Source organism: Apis mellifera, linkage group LG5 (assembly GCF_003254395.2).
Source record: "Apis mellifera strain DH4 linkage group LG5, Amel_HAv3.1, whole genome shotgun sequence".
Classification (NCBI taxonomy): Eukaryota; Metazoa; Arthropoda; class Insecta; order Hymenoptera; family Apidae; genus Apis; species Apis mellifera.
In genome coordinates, this window is record NC_037642.1 from 3,938,994 (window position 1) to 3,960,678 (window position 21,685).

The 21,685-nt window shown below is 34.7% G+C and overlaps 1 protein-coding gene across 3 annotated transcripts in view; it reads right to left on the reverse strand.

Moving 5' to 3' along the window:
- LOC412859 (hemicentin-2) overlaps nt 1-17,695 on the reverse strand; it is a 169,194-nt gene extending 151,499 nt beyond the window's left edge. For 2 of the 3 annotated variants that reach the window (XM_026441018.1, XM_006560711.3), the window contains exon 1: nt 15,635-17,695. In XM_026441018.1, the coding sequence (XP_026296803.1) occupies nt 15,635-15,743 (109 nt within the window). In that variant the 5' untranslated portion in view covers nt 15,744-17,695. The remainder of the gene's footprint in view (nt 1-15,634) is intronic. The other variant, XM_396311.7, reaches the window with a different exon arrangement.
- Nucleotides 17,696-21,685: the final 3,990 nt, after the last annotated feature.

Genomic DNA, 21,685 nt, shown 5'->3' on the forward strand with positions numbered 1-21,685 from the left:
GGGATATAGCCCCTTCGAAACCATTCAACTTTTATTTGAAACATTTTTTAATATTCCGAATAATAAGGGAGATATTTAAAAAAAAGTGTAAACGTCGAAATTCCGGCGACCGAAGAAAAAGTTTTGCCCAAAAACTCGATTTTGTATTAGGAGAACATGATACGATAGGAGGTCGACCTCCTAAAAATTTTAATTTTTGCTATATCTTTTAAACTATTGGTTTTTCGCTATAAGTGGGTTAATACTTTTTTGTAGCAAATTTTACGCTCTATCGATTGGTGCATTAAAAAAAATTCTTTCTATCTCGACCCGTTCACAGGAGAGCATATCACACTGCGATGAATCAAGCGTTGAACTACGAAACATAATTATCATGGAGAGATATCTTAGCCAGGGCTCATATATGTCATTAATTGGTACCGAGCAAAGATTTTCACCGATCCGTTCCTTTATGAGAGAAGGTTACGCTTGGGATATGATAATGATCCGGAAATGGAATGGTTAAGCCAGTGTAACGATCCCTTAAACTGGAAATCCAATGGTGGAAACCACGCGAAACCATGTTATAATCCCTTTTAACGATAAAATTGTTGGGGCAAGGGTGAAAATATAGTATGCAAATACCGTCGCGATCGTTGTTAGAAAAGTTGGGGGAGGGGGTTTCGCAGTTTTCAAGCTGTTGCAAACGCTAATGGACTCATGATAGATTCGAAATAATTAAAACCACGGCAAAGAAGAACATTTTCCTGGTATAAATATATATATATTTGTTCAACTGCAACCGGCTGTTGTTTATTTAATTTCAGCTTTTTAATGAAACAGTAAACGAAATTGAAAAAAGTTACGTCGCGAGATTTAATTATACGGGAATCTGTAACAAGTTTTCATTAGATTTTATGCTTAACTCTTTTGTTTCGTGCATCAAAGGGAAAATACATTTGTCGTTCTTCTTATAAAAGAATATATCCAGCATTAAAAATTTTTTAATTCCATATATATATATGCGTAGGCTGTTGGGATAAAATAAAACTCCTCTACAAATTTGAAGGATAATCTCTTTATTTCAATTGAAAATTGGTGAGGAATATTTTCTGAAAAAAAAAAAAAAAGAAATTAAACTTTTTATCAAATATCTATTATTAGTTATAATATCTATAGTTATAATAATCTTAGTTATAATAATCTAAAGAAATATGTTTATCTTTTTTTTTCATTTCTTTGCAGTATTTGCGTTTGAGGAAAATTTAAATTATATTCTTTAATACTCGATTATACAATTTTACTTCTTTTACATACTTAATTTCATGTAAATTAATTTTCTTGTTAATTTAAATTAAATTCAGCTACGTATTTCCATACACATATTGCTGGCTTTTATAAAAAAAAAGGCTCTTTTTTTTATACTATTATAAAAGAAGTATAATTTTCCACGAATTAGTGTGCTTCGGGGTAAAAGTTTCTTCAAAAGAACAAATGAAATAAAAAAGTAAATTTCTGGAATGAAAATAGAGTTAAATTTGAAATATTGTATTGATAAACATAAGCATCTACATTTTCTTAATCGCTCTTAAAATTTTTAAACGATTCTGCTAGTGATTTAAGATGAAGAAAACCAGATGTGATTTTATATTATATAAGTTTCAAAATGAATAAGCTTATAGAAAAATGTTTGATCTAATTGATATCTAAATTGATTAATTACTACGATTTTCTTTAACATGCAAACAATTAGCTTTCGAATTAATTTGAATTTATTTAAGATTTATCAAAGAACTTTAATTAATTTAACTAAAAGAATTAAATACTTTTTTATATATCTATCTATTTAAAATTAATGTAGAATGAAATATTTTTTTCATTAATTATAAAATATATATGGTAATTTAAAAATAATCTGATAAAATTAAAATGTTAAATTAAATATTTTATAATGGAAAAAATTCATTCAATCCTTTGCTAATATAAAATCTAAATTTTAATTCAAAAATTTAGCTGGAAGGATTAAAATTTGCATTTTTGCATTTTTACATAAAATAATTAATAGATGTCGAGAAATTTGAAACTCGTCGTCTAACGTTATCGCAAAATAATTTATATTTAATTTCAAACATGAAAATATCAGCGTTATCGAATCATTAATCTAATGATTTTTTTTTCCATATCATATCAATATAATATTATATTATTTATATGTTGATATCAAAAACGATATTCGAGAAACATTATAATTTATTTTCTTGAATATTCCTAGAAGTTTCGATGTAAAAAGCAGCTGCTGCAGAAATATTACCAACAGCAAAGAAAGTTAATGAGATTCTAAGTAGCTTTCGAAGACATATACATCAAGAATTTAATTATTCATATTCATATTTTTTCTTTGGCAAAGAAATAATTTGTAAATAATTCTTATACAACATCTTTCTCTGTTATTAAATATTATTCTATATTATATTTGAATTACTCAAAAAAAGAACCAAATTAATAAACCGGATTTTTTAAAAAATTTTATTGCTTTAATCGCAAAGATCAATCATAATTGATTTACGTAATATTTATCACGTGAATATCTAATTTAATAATTTTAAGTCAAAGTCTTATTTCGTTTAAAAAAATTAGAAAGAAATATCATGTTTTATATTTTCCATATAATCCAATATAATCCAAATATAGATAACTCATTGTATTTCATTTACATCTTGAATACGAAACAAATAAATATATTCCTCGGATATTATAATCCAATATGTAAACCTGCTCCTACCCCATTGCACGTTTAAATTACCAGAACCTGTTTGAAAATACGGCAAAAAAAATAAAGAATAATTATAGGATATTTTTTTCAAACACCTTTAATAAAGTTAAAATCAGATTTCGATAATTAATATTGCAACGCGTGAAGAAGGAAAAATAATGAAAAAAAAATTCGCTCGATCGAATTTTATCGAACCTGTTACACGGTTATTGCTTTCATTACGTTTCACAAGCGAAGATGCATCAATACCTGTTAGATAAATAGACACAGATACGAAATAATGTTTCTCGGGCGAAGCGACCAAGTTTACGGCGTTATATGCGCCGCGAACTTACGTAAGCCGGAGCGTTCTCGCGGAAATGGCGCAAAGACGCCGAGTTGAATCTCGTCCCCATGCCCCTACACAATGCCGCCGCTGACGAGTACCGATCGCTAAGAGGAAGGTATCTTTTATTAAAATAATAAAGGAATTTCATTAAAGGAGTTGTCGTCGAAAACGTGTCTCTGCGAGCGAAGGAGGAGGAGGGGGTTGCAAGTAGGAGGGTTGACGAGGAGAAAGAGGTCGATAGTCGTGGAGAGAAGTGGAGGAGGAGGAGGAGGAGGAAAGGAGAGACGAGGAGAAGGGAAGGAGAATATGACACGGTAACACGGCGGAGGGTAAGGAAAACCCTGCGAGTATCTTTTCCACCCTTCCTCCCTTATATATATATATATATATATATCTCCGTCGCGTGTATTTTTCTCCGCCAGTTTTCTTTCTCGTCTCACGATATCCCCGGCGCCGCGTGTAATCCTGTTGACACGGATTAACGAGGATTCTTGACCGTTGTGCATCAATGCCCACTTTGTTCTATGGTAAATTAATGGATGTCGCGTTTCGAATTCTTTCACCGGAGTCGAGACGGTGGCACGTCGTGTTAACGGTACACGTCATCATCGCGCTCCTCTATCAAAGGAAGAGTTGACGAACATTTTCCTCGTTATTTCTTTTCTCTCTCTCTCTCTCTCTCTCTTTCCTCCTTTTTTTCCTCTTTTCATTTTCCTTTTTCGAGGATCGTGCAACGCCAACTCTTCGCCAACCCCTGTGTACCCGTGTGAAATATGAACGGGGTTGGTTTGATACGGGTGATGATGGTTCGTTAGAAAAGTCTCTTGGATAATATTTTTCTCGCCACGTTTTGTCATTCTTGTCGTCAATCTCGAAAAATGTATTTCTATTATTAATCTTTTATCGTATTAACTTGAGCACAAATCCTTGAAATGTTTCTTCTAATCAAATCTCTTCCTCTATCATCTATGTCGCAATTCATTTTCGAATTCATTAATCAGAATTATTTAGTTAATCGTTGTACACGTTTCGAAACGCGATTTCATCTCATCGAATCGCACAGAAACTACGAATATTATTCGCTGTCTCGTGTGTTCCCTGGCATTATTGCTAAATATAATAATCCGGATTCGAAACGCATATTCGGCCACCCCCGGTTTTCTCCAGGCGGTGCTAGGAGTTTTGCAAGTTGCTCCACGTTAATTCGTGGAGAAACTATTATCATACCCATTGTTTCTCCATATAGGTCGCTAGCAACTGGCCGGAAATGGCGGGAATGGGAGGAAGATGCATCGGAATGTAAGGGGGCGGGTATAAGGGGTGAATTGTCTTGAGTTCGAACGATTCGACGAAATGGCTGCCGGCTACTCGTAACAATATCCGAAACAGGTTGCCCGTACCTGTTCACGTAGCTTAGCTTGCCGCAGATTACCGGTAATCCCTCGGGTTCGGGTAACAGTTACACGCTTTCAACGAGAGACGGGGAGTTTTGACCAAGCTCTGTCCCGGCCCGCGGCGGACCCAACTTCCATTCGCACTCACGACGTCGTTGAATCTCTCTCTCTCTCTCTCTTTCTGTTTCGTAAATCTCTGCGACAAACCGATGAACTTCTCTGCGCGATGTACAACAATTTGTTAAGCCTCCTTTTTCGCGATTGTTTGCGATTTATGATCGAGAATGCATTGTTAATGCATTGAAAAGAAAGAAGAACGTTGCATGAGGATTATTTTATATTTTCTTTCCAGGAAATGTAGAGAAATGATCAATAATGCGCATCGAATTGTTTTAAATTTTTAAAAGCAATAGTATGTATACTCGATGAAAATGAGAGAATAAGAAGCATTGATGAGAGATAATTTTTATAGAGAAATGGAATTCGAGTAGAGGATATTTGATAATTAATAGATAATAAATTGGATATATAGATTTTATGTTATTATTATATCTTCTTGATATCAAATTTAAATAAAATAAAACTTTTAGATTTAAAATAATATTTTAACTTTTATCTTTCGTATAATGATGCGTAACTTACATGGGTATGTAATAACTAGACAATACTCTTACCTTACGTTTATCACTTTTCACACAAATTAAGAATCGATTTACGAGGAATGAAAAATAATACGCAATTAAAACGAGAAACAATATTTTATCGCCAATTGTTTTTAAGCATTCTAACTAGCCGATTAAACGTTCGCCACTTGACGAGCAACGAATGTTTAATGGGGTTACTTCGTTTTGCTCGGCTCTCGTGTAGAATTACCCGTGGCGTGGTGTAAATGAGCGGCAGACAGAAGTGAATCGGTTACCAGCGGATTAGAGACCACTACGGAAATCTCGTATTTCCAGTTAATGGAAGATAACCCGGATCGAAATTAATGATATTTTTGATAATATAGATTCACGATTCATGATTTCGTGGATTGCACGCTCGTGCGTGTCTTTAATCTCAAGAATTTATTGGTGCATGAAATACAACGTTTTACTTATCAAATATATAGAAACATTAAACACGAAACGAGAACTTCTAGATTTTAATATTGATATTTCTTGTTGCTTTTTCCATAATTTTTTGCAGTTTGAAGTTTTAGATTTATATCGATGATAATTAGTACTCAAACGTATCATAAATGATAATTTAAATACTCTCAACTATCTTCTATATGAGAGGGATGAAAATTACTTATACACAAATTAGTCTACAAAACTTCATTTAAAAAAAGATCTTCAAATGAATTTCTTTTCACTTATTATATTTCATACATCAACAAAGCATCCAATATCGTTGTTCGAATTGAATATAATTAATTTTCCCTTATCCATTTCTTTATTTCTCCTCAAATAAATCTAATTAAATCTATCGCGACTGGAAACAAGAGATATTTTTGCGGGACTTCTGTCTTAAATAAGTGATACGTGGAATTCCGAGCGAAGGGGATGAAGTCGAATGGTGCACGAACGAGTGTATCGATTCACGTCGTGAAAACTAATTACCGTTAAACGGGAGTAACGAAACAAAAAAATGGCGTATTCGTTTAGGAGGAGGAACGATCGTTCGATCGTACCTTATAGAGAGTGAGTTACATCGTGTGACTGATTTTGAAATTGCTCTCCGGATATCAAGAGGATCTCGTAGATATACGAAACGGCGAATATGGCTCCCTTTGACGCATATCTGTTAATGAGATTCGAATAAATATATCTAATTAAAATTTAACGTGATCGCGTTTCCTCCATCCGTGGTGCAGCTTTGACCGTAAAGGGTTAAAGGGTGAAAATTGAAACTGCTCGCAAAGATTAATCCTAATAAATCCGTGAATTATGAAATTTGTAGTATATGATATACCAATCGTAAAAAGAAAGAAAAATGTTGAATGAATGGGGAAAAATAACGATGTTAAAGTTAGATGATATATAAAATGGGAATAAATTTGAAACTTGTTGAAGAATTTTCTAATAACGAGGTCTTCGATTTTCAAGTGATCAATTTTTAATATAAGATTTATAAATTAATAATCATAAATAAACAACGTGATATAACTAATAAAGTAATAAAATGTTTGTAAAATGATAAAAAAATGTTATATAGAGAGTTAATTATAAATCTTTAATTATAAAATATTGAATATCGAAAACAATCAATGTTTTTATATCTTGATTACTTGAAACAAGAGAAAGATATAAAAATAACGTTTATCGAAAAATTTTACATAATAGATATTTTACAAACTAATTACAAAAATATCTATTTATTTCGTACATTTTATTTTTTTTAAATAAATATTCAATTACAACTTGGGATCTTACATTTCATACTTTAAATTGGGGATTTTAAAAATTTTTTATCCCTAAATAATAATCATTTCATCGATGTTGAATACACTATTATACAAAACAACTTTCCTCGAATAGCTCGATCCACGAATCGAAGGAGAAACGGATTAATTTAATCGTCTAAGAATAAAATGCACGAGCGGATGTGGAACTGTTCCACTGTTTCGCGGAGCGGCAGGAAAAATTCGTGAAAAATTTCTGTTCCAGCCGGATCACGTGTTCACCCCTTGGCCGATATGGGAGCATCGAAGTGGATCCACTTGTTACCTGTATCAGAATTTTGCGAAACGAGGCCCGTGGGTGCGATATTCCGCGTTTTCCACGTGAACACCCGTGAGAGATATGCGAAACACGAAACGTGGCATGTCGACCGAGGCCTGCATAATTGTGCGACAGATAATGAATTATAATAATACCGGGGTTGTATCATGTTCGAATTCTTGTCAGAGGGTCGTGTCGAAACGGAAATGCTCGAACGAGATACGACGATTACGCGTAATTTCTGTAATTCTGTTATTTAACAAACGTTTTGATACATACGCGTCGCTACTTAATTGAATAAACTATCTAACAAATTGCGAAAATATGCAGCGGGGGATTGTGGGTTAAAAGATTTCCAGCGACATTTTTCAGCGTTATTTTCTTGAGCAATATATATATATATATATATAATTATAAATATGAAATTTTTAGACAATTCTATATATTATGGAAGACAGATTATTTGAGATTTTTAGAAAAATAATGTAATTAGAAATTTTAAAGATCGATACCTAAGAGTTAACTTATTTAACATGTTTGTATATATATTTCAAAATATGATATATAAAAGTAATTCTTTTGGTAAATGAAAAATTTTGCAATGATCTCATATGAAAAACTCTTAACAAATTTTCATCCTAACAATTACACGCTTAATAATTTTCAAAGTGAGGGGATAACGCGTTAATATTCAAAGTTCATCCTATTTCGTTTCAATCTATCTCGCTTTAAAGTTTCAACTAAATCAAAATTTTCCGATATTCCCTTGTTAGTGCAATACACTTGATTTAATCGTGAAATACGAGTATAATTGTATCGTTATTATTATCGATATTAGAAATTGCCCGTTTAGATTTACCCCTAACCAGTCTCCATGGAATCGAAATTACCATCGTGTCGTCTTGATACACGGCCGATCAGTTAATCAATAGCAAACGAAATTCCAGTTCATTGCTAACTAACTCTCTCCATATTGATCGCTCCAAATAAAACCTAAAAATATATATATATATGTAAATAGTTTCAACCATAAAATTCATAAAAACAGGAACAATTAATAATTTCAGATGCTACTTAATACAACTTGATTGAGTCAACAGATGAAAATTCACTTCAGGATTCGAGAAACAGGTTTTAAATTTGCCGCGAATGATGCGGCAACATTCCAGAGTTTTCACCACGAGCGGCGCAACGTGCACCCTTCTCTTCCTTTTTCACCTCCGGGGAGGACAGGAACCGTATAATTCGTGACGGAAGACTTGCACCGGCATGCCTCGTTTCTACGAGCGCATTCAAATTAAGAGCTCTCTAGATGGGACGCACGGTGTTCAATAAACAGAACACGCCGTGTCACTTGACCGTCCACTCACGTTTTACACTACACACAGAAATAGCGAACTATTTTCACAAAAACCTACATCAAACGATTCGCGCCGGCCAAGTCACGTATACATCCTCCGATTCGGCTTTTATTTTCAGTTTTTCCGTATCGACCGGGTACGGCTACGACGTTTAATCGTGGTTGTTAAAGCCGGTCCGGATTCGAGAGAGGAAAAAATAAAAACTAAAAATAAAATAGAATAAAAATGCTGTAAATTTCCTCTAGGAAAAAAGAATCTCCAATGGTGTATCTCGTGTGTACGATTTTCCCAACACGTCAATGTTCTTTCTTTTTTTCTTTTTTTTTTTTTTTTCAATTATCGAGTCACGTTCAGTTATTCATCAACTGGTATATCATTAGATGGAAATATATGCACATCGGCGTGTAAAGAGCGTATAAGTAATCTGAATGATTTTTGTTATCGATAATAATTAATTATTGCGATCAGGGATCTAATTGCTTTCAAGATTGACGTGTTTATCGAAACGTTTGACGTTTGATATAATTAATTCTGAAGCTTTGATATATGGTAATTTAATTTATGGCATTCAGAATTTTCTAAATAGTTTTTGAAAAATTCTTGTACGTTATATAAACTCGAATTTCATTAAAATTTCTCTCTTCTTCCTAGAATTTTATTTTATTAGAAACATGACGATAAAATTAGTTTAATTTACATTAGAAATATAAAATACAAACCGTACAAACAGAGGAAAGCAGCAAAGGGCGGGCATAATTACATCAATGATTTATTTAAACTGACTACCTTCCTCTTCAAGACTCTCCAAACATCCAAGAGACCACGTTTCAACACGCACCTAAACGCAACCGAACCGCAAGAAAACCAAACAAACCCCAAGTATCCACCCTCGGATCCACTTCAATCAACGACGTTTAAACTGTGACCCTCTCGAATCCTATCATCCCATCATTAGAAGTTCCGGATAAAATCTCTGTACAAACTGAAAATGGCTCGCGTCATTCGTCGCCTCGATTTTCGCCCCCAACCAACTACTTCCAACTTCGTACTTGGCGTGCAAATTATCGCCTTTCGCCGATGAGATGCGAGAGAGAAGAGGTTGACCAAAGGCCACACCGCTCGTCCAATGACAAATGACCGGCCATTACGCCGATTTCGTGGTCACCCCGTGGTTCCTACGCTTCCGAGAGTGGAGCGCAAAAAATTAATTACCATCAACCGGCGCGATGCTGCAATTGCCGTTTTTCGAGTGTCGCCTGCACTTGGGCCACTCAGCCCCGCGGAGTGCCTCGTTCACCCCTCGTGTTGGGGGGGCGAAATTTATCACCCTGCGGAGGCCACGCCACGATTAATACGTTTGAGAGACGCGGCTCCCTCCCACCCTGATGAATAGCGCGTGCGAGAAGCGAAACGGATTTCGATAGATTGCGGATGCGAGAGAAAATTAAGTAATAGTATGTGTGCGCGTGGAATTTTTACTCACGTGCACGTGTATGTGTATGTGCACGTGAGTGTGGTGGAATTCGCGAACGTATCTCATGAACCCTGTCTATTTGAAGTATCTTCGTTATTCGGTGTACGATATTCGCGATAGACAAAGATATCCAAATTGGAGAAGAGGCGAATTTAATTTCCTTTAAAGCCGAATTGAATGCAATTTTTTCACGCTTGATTTCGCTAACTACGTAAAATATTAAAGTACATCGGTTTCTAAAAACGATTTCGATTGAAATAAAACACGCTCGATACTTTTTACTTGAGTTTATTAATATTAATCTCATTATAGGCGATATAAATTTTCTCGCTTAAATAATAAACCTGATTTCTTTCAATTATTTATATATCTTTCAGAATGTTAGATTTGGAACAGGTACAAATTTAACGTCTTCGAGGATATTTATTTAAATGAAGAAATCTATATATGGGTTTTTTTTTATTCCATGGGATGTACGTCCTGGATTTTAATTTACAGTGAAAAATACGGGTTTGAAAATGATATATACACGGTATTCAAAAAAAAAAAAAAATAAAAATTCCCTGATAATAATGGATTCCATCCATCACCAGCATTCTAAAGAAATATACAGCGGTGAATATGAAATCCTCGAGGTTTCAGATCCACCCTCTTCAAAGAGTAATACTCACACTTTTCACGTTCGATCAGGCTTACATACTGGAGGAGCGCATCGAGGATAAAAAGAAACAGACGTAGCGCGTTCCGCGAAACGGGAAGCGCAAAACCATCTGCACTTTTAATCCTCCATTTAGGCCGTTCAAACCGTTAGTCAACGGTAAAGGAACCACAGATACGTTTTCTCTTCGCGGTTTTCGACATTAGATGGCCTTCAATGGAGGCGTTCAGGTGGCTGAGCCGCGGTTTTCCATGATACATACCACGTTCTGTGCAGAGATTTCTGTGCGTTTTACCACGCGGCGGACGTGTAAAAGCTTCGAGCTAAAAAGGGGTGTATCTTTGAAAATCGCAGGCAAATATCGTGCGGTGGAACTCGGTCGACGTGGAATAAGCGTTAATGGAAATGGATTGAAGTAAGAGGGACCTTTGCTCCTAGGGAAAGTAAAGAAAATTCAACCACTGAACCATTTATGAGCCTTTCTTTTGTGTCTCTTCGATGTATCTTTTTTTTTCCTTTCTTTTTTTTTTTCACGAGTCACCCATGGCGTTAAAATTAGAAAACAGTTACAAAAGGTCGAACAATTTGCATGTTGGAATAATTAATTTGAAGAAAAGCAGGTTAATACGAAGATGAATGCTTATTTTTTTTCAATTAGACAAAAATTCTAAAAAGTAACAACGTTCTTTTAATTATTTTAGGGTAAATTGTTTATAATTGGAACAAAGTGTACAATTATTTAATCATCTATTATAATCTTCGTGGATGTATTAGCATGTAGAATGAATTACATGAAGATATATTGGAATAAATCTTGAGATGAATCTTATAATAAATTTATTTCATACTAATTTTACGAATATTTTTATGCCAATAAATATTGCTAAACTCAATTCCATGTTATTCCACGTATCATCGATTCAATCTTTATAATTTGTATCCAAATCTGAAACTTATGATTATTTTCAGTCATAAATATCAACGATTTACAACGTCACATTAATCCAAGTTTCCAATTTGTGACAATTAATCGCAAGAATATCATAAAAGTATATTGTTCTAACGGTACTCTTTCTCGCAAAAATTCATAAAAACAAGTTAACAATAATTTCATGGTTCGAGTCTTTGTCTTTGAAAGAAATTTGAAAATTTATTAAATGTAGAATTTTTTCATTTCAAGATTCATTTTCGAGAAAATAGAATTTGAAAATTTACCTGTTACGTGAATATTTGATTCTTGAATGAACATTTTTTTCATTATACATTATATATTATAATGTAATCTCCTCCATTATTGACAAGTTTCTAAATTTTTCTTTTTAAAGAAATTAGAAAAACTCTTCCAATTTTGATTTATTTTATAATCTCTTCTTTTTTATCAAAGTGCAATCCTGTAAATTAATTCTTATAATAATATCCAAATGTCGAAACACGCTTTTAATTCAGCATTGAATTAAAAATTTATCTTAAACCTCCGAAAGATTTTCCAATCAAACTGGATCCTAATTTATTTTCCGTATCTCGATTTACACTCCAAAACACAGAATTTTATCACTGGGAAAATTAGCGAATCGAAAAATACAGCATGTCGGAAGCATCATTTATTGATACAAGGATCAACCACGGCCACCGTAAAGGTTTGAATAATCGTTCGGGGCATCGTTTTCATTAATTATGTTTCCCCCATGGAAGGGAAAACATAATTAACATCGAGTGTTCACGGAGTGCTTCGGAGCTATATCGTTCACGTATACGTAAAGCGGCGTAAAAACTATTAATTAACTTGGTACATGCACGAAAAAGTTACCACACACGTTCTGTTTTTCATCCCTGCCAGCACCTGTTGAAACAAATGTTCAACAAACCCGACAGAACCGCGAGGATAACGTTCGATCACACGTTCGTAGTTTTGTAACTGGAAAAGCGGGCAATTGCAATCGCAATTAACCGTTTTCGAATTCACTGCGAAGCTTGTAGTATTAATTCGGCTCGAACAATGTTTGTTCGCATATATCCGTGTTGATGTATTTTTTTTTTCCTTTTTCTATTTCCATATGTAATTAAACGAACCTTCTCGATATTCCCTGGAAAATAATGAATTTTCTTTGACTTCGTTGCAAATGAATTTATCAAAGCTAGATGTGAACAATTGTTTAACGTAACGTGTTTATATATTTTGTATATTTTGAAAATATTCTCGAATCAAAAAAGTGAACATACTGCTACGTATAGAATAAATCACGCAAGGATCGATCATATTTATCGAAATTATAAAAAGAATATATAATCTAAAGATAATAACAATTTTTAATTTAAAGTTTAATTTCGATAAAAATTATAGAAAAATATCATATATCGTATTATTTATAATTTTTCACAAACAATTTTCATCCATTTATAAAGAAAATTATCGAAGCAATCACTTCGGGTGATTCACCTTGTCCAGCATCTTTGTAAAGATCGTATCTTGTTCGCAGAAATAATCAATACCCCGACTTCCAAGAAGGAATTAACTCAGAAAAAGATAACGAAGGTGCAGGTTACATCGATGTATTCGCGGAAATAAGGGGTGAGCGCAATGATTAAATGGTACGCGAAGGACGGAACCGTTTTAATAAATAGAGAAGTTTTATAACGAAGTTTCGCAAGTTGCCACAACTCGGTGCCACATTATTTTCCGTCTTACAACCCGGAAACCTGAACTTCCCCCCGCCCTCCCCCTATTGAAATTCCAATTTTTTTTCTCCTCCCCCTGGAAACGGGCCGCGAAATTTCTTTTCCTTTGTCATTCGACGATAAATTCAGAAGGGGGCTTAGAGCAGCGGTTTAATTAAACTAGTTTAACTGTCATTCCGTTCCTTCAACTTAGCTTGTTCGCCGCACGGTGTGGCCCGCTTCGAAATCGATAATCGCTGCCCCCTCCCCTCTCTCTTCTACATTTTTATTACTTCTACGTACGGATTGTAGGCTTTAATATTAATTTTCCCGTGACAAAGGAGGGCCTACTCCATTACGTACGGTATGGAGGGACGGGCAGAAGTATCCAGCTTTATTGGAAATTCTTATTCGACGTTGCGCTCACCTCCTTTCAACGGAAGGTAGAGAATTCGAAATGGAGCCATTCACTGTGATATTAACGCTTTGAATTACGGGTATTAAGACACTTTGACTATCGCGTTAAGTATAAATATAATGAAGTGTTATTAAATATAGCGGGATTAATGTTCTTTGTGGTTATTAAATGTGAACGAATGTAAATCGAAAGAGATATGTTTTTTAAATTAAGAATGTAAACACGATATTCTATTTCTATTCTATTTGTCTATAATTATGGATGTATAAATTTAAATTTAGTCACGCTAAAGAACCGTGCATTCTCTACTACTACGTGTATAATTATTTTAATATCACGTAAATACCTATGGTTTTTAAAATCTAAAGAAATATCTGCATTCATATGAAGAAAAAAGTTAGATACCTCCATGTGTTATTAATTAATTTTCTATCTTCGACATCTTGAAGTTAAAAATTTGACATTCCGATCATGTCATGAAGAAGCTCAAGTTCGAAACTATTTTAGAATTATTCTTAGAAATTAAAAAATAATGGATTCATAAAATCCATACAAATATATCTAACAATGAGAATATTGTAATTGCATCGTTTCAATTTTTATAAAAGCAACTTTGCTTTCATCTTCGAGATTAAATGATTCGAAGATGATTTCCAAGAATAATCCTTTCACCGCATCGAAAGAACAATAGCTCACTCTGAAAATAATTCTCATTATTCGCACGAAAACGTGCATGAAAACATTGTCGCAAAAAGATCCTCGATCAACAGTCACGATATGTAAAATTCAGGAAATGATTAGTTGCAAAATCTCCTTATAAGAAGAAGAATTTCCTTATAAGAAGTATAAGCATAAACTTATCAGATATTCTAAAGAAATATTCTTAGATTTTTCTATAAATTTTATAAGAAACACAAGAATTTATACATATTTCTACGAAGCTGCATTCAGGAAATTTTTATATCGATGCATTAATTAAGAATATAAATATTTATTTCTCTTTTTCACACTGAATATGCAAATATATCTCTGATACACTAAGTGGTTTTCGATGTAAAGATATACGTGACAAATAGGAAAATATAAAATTATTTAATTCTTCGCGAATTTTCTATTTTTCAAAAAATATAAAATATGAAATTAAATCGCAATCCTCTGTTTTCCATCCCATATTAATTCAAGAATATCTAAAATTTGTCTACGTAAATTTATATCATTTATTCATCAGAAAATCGTCAGGAAGCCAATTCTAATCTGAATCTTGATAAATTAATTAATTTTTACAACCATCAAAAATCAAAAATATCACGGAATAACGAAATCTCTCGATTTTCTATCCGAATTAATTCTAAAAAAAGAAATGAAAAAAATTCAACAGCAGCATTAATTAGCCATCTTCCAAAAGCAATTAAACCTATTCGTGTTATTTTCCCCTAGGATCCCTGCGCAACATCGCACCCCATCATCAAAAGTTGCCGAAAAATTTCAGATAGCTCAGCCGCCGCTGTAATTATCATCCGTTCGACAAAGCGAAATTTCATCCCGCCGTTAAGACCGCGCGTAAAACACACACTCAAAGGCAAAGGCACCACCGTGTAATAAAATTTCTCCACGCTCTGCCCAAATTAAAGGAACAAAAACAAAGGGTGAAATTCAAACGACACCCACCGAGGAAATTAACCTATCCTACCGAGAGGAATTAACCGCCGACCTGTTATCCTCTTTCTCTCGAGCCCACGAGCTTACGAAAGGAGAAAAAAAATTCGGAAGAGGAAACAATAGTGGCGTGCAACGACAACCCTCCCTCCCTCCCTCTATCCCCCCATTACCGGTGATTGCGCGTTCCAGCATCGCGAGTATAAATAATAAATAAAGGGTGTACGACTCACTTGGCTTATCCAGATCAGATATCTCGAGCTGCGAGTACACCGTTGCAATCCCCAACACGAACACCGTGGTCGTAGTCGCGACACTCCACCGGCACCTCCACCACCACATTTTGTCTCCCTTTCGCGCACTCCTGGCACACACACACCCTCGAACCAACACCTCGGCCTGGCCGCCCCCCGCGCTCTTCGCCGCCCTTTCAGCGGTTACCTAGTCTCGCGACCGTCGTGAACCGGCACTAATTGCAGCTGCTGTTGCTGCCGCCGGTGCAGCCGGTGTTCTCCTTCTTGTTGCCGATGTTGCCGCCGCTGCTGCATTGCGCCGCCGTCGTCGACATCCTCTCGACTCGCCTTTCTCGTCCTCCTCGACTCTTCGCTCGGCTCGGCCCTCCGCAATTTTGCCACCCGATCGGAGGAGATTTCAAGATCCAACGATCCGACGATTCACCTGGACGCACTGGGTCGAAACCAAAAGCTTTCTCCTCTTCTCTTCTAGAGACTTTCCTTTCCTGTACTCCGATAGCTCGACGAATCAATTGATCTCGTAACCCTCGGTCGAGCACTCGTTCCAATTACGATCCGAGGGAGATCGAGACTTCCAAGGGGAGTCTCAATTAATCCACTTGTAGGAGGATAAATGAACGAGAGGTGTTCGAACGTTGACAATTCCGGAAAACTTTTCAACTTTTGGCATAGTTGCCAAGGATTTGACTAGGTTTTTGGCGGGTTTTTTCGTTGAAAATATATCGCGTAGAATAAAAATGTGCGGTCGGATTGAAACGGCAGTCGGGATAATTAGGCAGTATTCACTGTGTAAACGATAACTTTTTATATTATACAGGTATCACCAATGTTGAACTGTTTTACTTTATAAAAATTCGACGAGATTCAAACACTTTCCAACGTTGTTCAAAATTTAACGAATACACACTATCGATGTGCACCAAAGTACTAAAAAAAAAGAAAGAAAGGAAAAGAATGAGATTCATATAGAAAATTGGCAGTGTAACGATAAAGCAACACGTATCAAATTGAATCGGTTCTTTCGACAAATTGGCGAACCGTGCGATTCCTCGAAGCAGCCATTCACTTTCGACACTTGTCTTCGGAGATGTTTATCGCGTTATTTTTCGAAATAGAAGGCTTATCCTCGAAGCAACATTATCACTGATGAGAGGGATGGACGCCGGGGATTTAAAATTGGTCAACTTCGAAAACGGGTCGAACTTAACCGCAAGTAACGTTCTGGACACGGGTCTAGTTTACTGCATCACTAGGTCCGAATGAACTCGTCGGTTTGCCCCTATCTCACGGCTCGTTACTCGCACCGCTACTCCAGGGGCACGTACACGGAAGGACATTCGCATCCAGCGGAGGCATCCGGGATCTATGCGTAATTAAATCCCCTGTCGATATTAACCAATCAACGAAATCAAATCCGCGGCCGGTTATTAATTAACTGGTTGGAATTGCGGCAAGATTTTACGAGTTTCGAGAGCGAATCTTGTTGCTGTTCTTCAATCGTTCGTCCCTTATTAATTTTCATCTCTTCCCTTTTTTCCTCTGCCCACCCCTCCCACCCCCCTTTCCGTGTTTTACTTTCGCCCGATCAAGCGAAACAAGTCGAGTTTTCTAATTTCGTTTTCTTTTTCTTTCGATCCATCGGAGATGCAAACACGTGCTCGTTTTCATCTCTCTGCCGATTGTCGCGCACCGTATTGACACGTACTCCGTCCTCCACAAACGGGACACCATGCTATCACATCGTCGAACGTGGTATTCGTACTATCTCGAATTGTGCATATTTAAAAAAAAATACATGTACGTATGTATCCTTCGCGATTCGGGTTAATCCGTTGTCGCCATCGATCCCGTTGGATCGATCGAGACGGATGAGGAACGTGGCAACGCGCACCAAGGAACCAAGATCGCGTTGTCCCGCCGCGATTTTAATTCATAAATCACAGGGAGCACCGTGATCGCGCTCGGGCACGAGTGAACGACAAACCTCTCGTTTGATAGAACCACGTCGAGTCCTGACCCGTGGCGGCTCGGTACTGAAACCATTGAGTAGCGTGAAGGACCACCGCAAGCCGGTTCGGCTTCCTTCGCGGCCGCTCGGCCAACTTCGGGCACGCTCGCGCTACCCGTCCTCATCGCGCAAACCTGTCTGTCCTCGTCACCGCCGGCGCTATATCCATCTTTGCTTTTCCCTCTATACAATCGAGCTTCTTCTCGCCTCTTCCTCTCGCTTTCTCAACCACGCACGCCGCGTCGAGATCACTATGATTTAGTGGCAGAGCTAATGAGTCGTCATAATCGCCGCGGCACAAAGCATGCAACTTCTTCGAGAGATCGACGAGGTGGCACGGATTCGCGCCGATTCAACGACACTTGAATCGTTAACCTTCGTCGTTTTTTTTTTTTTTTTAAATAAAGCTTGCCGCGATAAATAGTTTTCGTTCAAATTATTTTCGGGTTCCATTTTTATTCCGAAGGAACGAAAGAGAAGAGGAACTGAGATTCTTAAAAATCGAACCGCATTATATAAGATCCGGAGCGGGCCACTCGGGTTATTTGACTTTAACCGCTTGCGAAATTAGTAGGTTTTATGGGTCGATGACGACCGTAATTCCCTCGTCTCGCGATATCGTGCGAATTGGTTAATATTCATGAATGTTACGGGATTGGATAGCTTTGAATCTTGAACGAGTCAAATTATCCGCTCTATTACGCCAATAATATGTGGTAATAAGAATATTAATTAAGAAACGAAATGAGAATGTTTCATTTGTTTATAAAAAAAACTTGTTATTCTCAAATAACAATCCCCTCAAGAATTTTATTCTTGACTTATTTTCTATTCTCGTGTATAAGAAATCACATAATCCGCTAATGTAATAGTCAAATATAATATAATTTTCTTGGTTTCATTTATGAAATAATCTGTCGTAAAAGACAAGCAATATGAAGTTACATTCCCATATAAAATAATGAGAAAAAATATCACGCTTACTTCTGGTTAATAAATGTACTGTCATCAGTTGATATCATCACATATTTTGAACATATATTGAGTACGATTTTATATTATTATTCATATTTTTATTATTAAGAGAGAAGAAAAGAAAATAAAAATTCTTAAAGTAATAAAAATATCGAAGAAATTTTCAAATGATTAATATACTAATTATAAATCTTTCATCCAATAATCAAATGTTATAACTGATTAGATTTCATATTATATTTTAAATGTAATCATTCTGGAAATACATATCGGGATCCAATATGAATAAATAATAAGATTTTCCTAAATAGCTTTCTAATAAAATATCATCGAATTGAAATTGCAATTGTTCGTTATTCCCATCAAGAAATTATCTAAAGAAATCAACGTTATAACTTTAAAGAAATTATATGTTTGGATACAGGGTTAGCGTTTATTTGAAGACGTTAAAATTTATCATAAATAAAATATCGAAAGTGTCGAGAATACTTTCGAAACTTCTATCTTCCAATTAAAATAAAAATTTTTAAAACTACTAAAATAGATTAATAATGATTAAATTAGTACAATTAAGAAATATTAACGAATACAAGAATCTTCTCATTTCTTCAAAAATTCCTTCTTAAATTCACCAGATAGACACTTGACTCGACCTACAATCTATAAAGGAACGCTCTCTTTCTAAAATACTCATTTATCACATAGTACTTCTCCGTAAAAAGATTCAGCTCCACATACATCTTACACGAATTCCTACACGTACCACCAAACACAACCACGTATCTACATCGATATCTAGTTTAGAGACATTCTTAAAATTCTTATCGCTCATGCATCATACCTTGCTCCTAAAAATTCTCTTATTTCTGCAGAGTTAAGTAAATTAAGTAATTAACCGATGAATCATTGATTAAATTATAGAAAAATTGGAATGCATTGTTACAAATCCTAGGCAAACTTTATAAATATCGAAGCAAAGCACACTTGAAAATTTCCAATATCCAAAATAAAATACATATAAATGAATGCAATTCCTGCAATTTCGTGATAAGCGTTATCATTAGATACTGGTCCAAAAAGAAACGTTACGTTTAATTACCCAAAACACATTTCATCAAGGTTTATAACTTTAAATACCCAGTTTACAGATTTAAACACGGCCAAGAAACGGGGTTAATGAGCACCACGAAACATATGTTTCGATCGGAAGATTGGAGGGATTGAAAGGGTAGAACGCTTATTTACGTCATAAATATGTTCATGAAAACTGATAGTTCGTGCATAGGTGGTGCACGCGCGAGATAACACCCCTCGAAACTTCATGACTACGAGAACTCTCTGCGATCACGATAAATTCTGGCTTTCGTGTTTCCGTCGCTATCGGGAATCGCCTGCAAATCACTTCCTAATCCTCATCGAGTAGGTATCTGCGAAAGTACCTTTCCTAAATCCCCTTTCTACGTTTGAGAACAGCCTAGCTATGTATATCGTTGTTTTCCATAGGCCTTTGACGAAGCAAGATTTTTCATTCTTGATTATGAAACAATTTCACTATATTATATTATTCCCTTTCACTATATTATAATAGTAGTAATAGTTAAATTTACTTATGATATTAATTTTTCTATAATAGTAAATGTTAACTTTGTAGATGAATTTGTAGTAGATATTAATTTTAAATTATTACAATTAAATAATAGAAATCAAGTTATGTATAGAAAATTTGCAAGATTGGAATCCGTGGCCTATGATTGGTGACCCCCGAATCGGGGACTTCATATCTATCGTCAGAACATTTTCTTGATTCATTTTTTATATATCCTATTATTAATAAATATGATATAATATGATGAAAGAAAATATCTTTTAAGTTGGAACTGTCATATGAAGAGCATTAGCTGATAAAAAGAAGAATGTTACATAGAAATCTTCTTACTTTTTTTGTGAATGTTTGCTGATGATTATTGGGATCATTAGTGGAAAGAATTAACAGTATAAGACGGCCTTTAAATTATTACCGTAAATTCTTTTTCTCTTTTTTAATAACAGAAATTCTTGAATCATTATCTAAACATTACATCATTACTTAAATATTTGAATCATTGTCTAAATCTAATTATTCTATATCAAAAATAGATTCAAATAAATAAAAATGTCATTTTTTTTTAATCATTTATATAGTATAATTATGCCTTCATGATGAAAATTAACGTAGAAAATTTTTAGTTTTAATTTAATACATACTTAATGATCCTTGTATTTTTGAAATGGTTTTAGTACTTGTTGCTGTTGCATAAGAAAAAATTACACTATAGATAACTTTTAATTTATGATCTATAAAATTTTATCAATAATGTTGGTTTAACATACCAAAGAAGGTGTTAATTATATATGACTTTATCGATAAGAACCAAGTTCGTAATTTATTATTTTACATCCTATAATTTTATCCCAACTTTTATTATTGTTCAAATTTTTATGAGTTTGCTCACAACGATTAGATCCCTAGAACAGTGGATTCTAACATCTGAACGATCTTATCGAATGCATCGTTAATTTCGAAGAAAAATCAAACGATTTCGAAATCTCATGAAATACAGTGAAAGCTAATCGCGTGACTGCATGGTGTCGGGTTTAATGTATTTTTTAAAAAACTCTCGAAGCCTGAGAGAACGAATTGTAAGCAGAGACGTGTGCTCGTGAAATAATCAACGTGTCAAGGTCAACTGTAGTAATTTATCTATATCAAGATATTGATATACTATGCATTTTCTCTCTTTTCCTTTTTAATTTGCGAGTTCAATTCGGTATTTGCTTTCAATTGCGAAATTTTTTTCTTGCCTTGATCCAATGAGAGTAAAAATTAATGGTAAGGAAGAAATAATTCGTAAAATATTGTATTTTTCCTTTAAAATCTAAATTACTCTGTAGCAAATAATTCTCGATGATGATATTTTTGAAAGAAAAAAATTTATTGAGAAGATATTAATTGGCAATACAATAACCTATAACAAAGATTGAATCCGTTATTTAAGAATTAAAAGCAA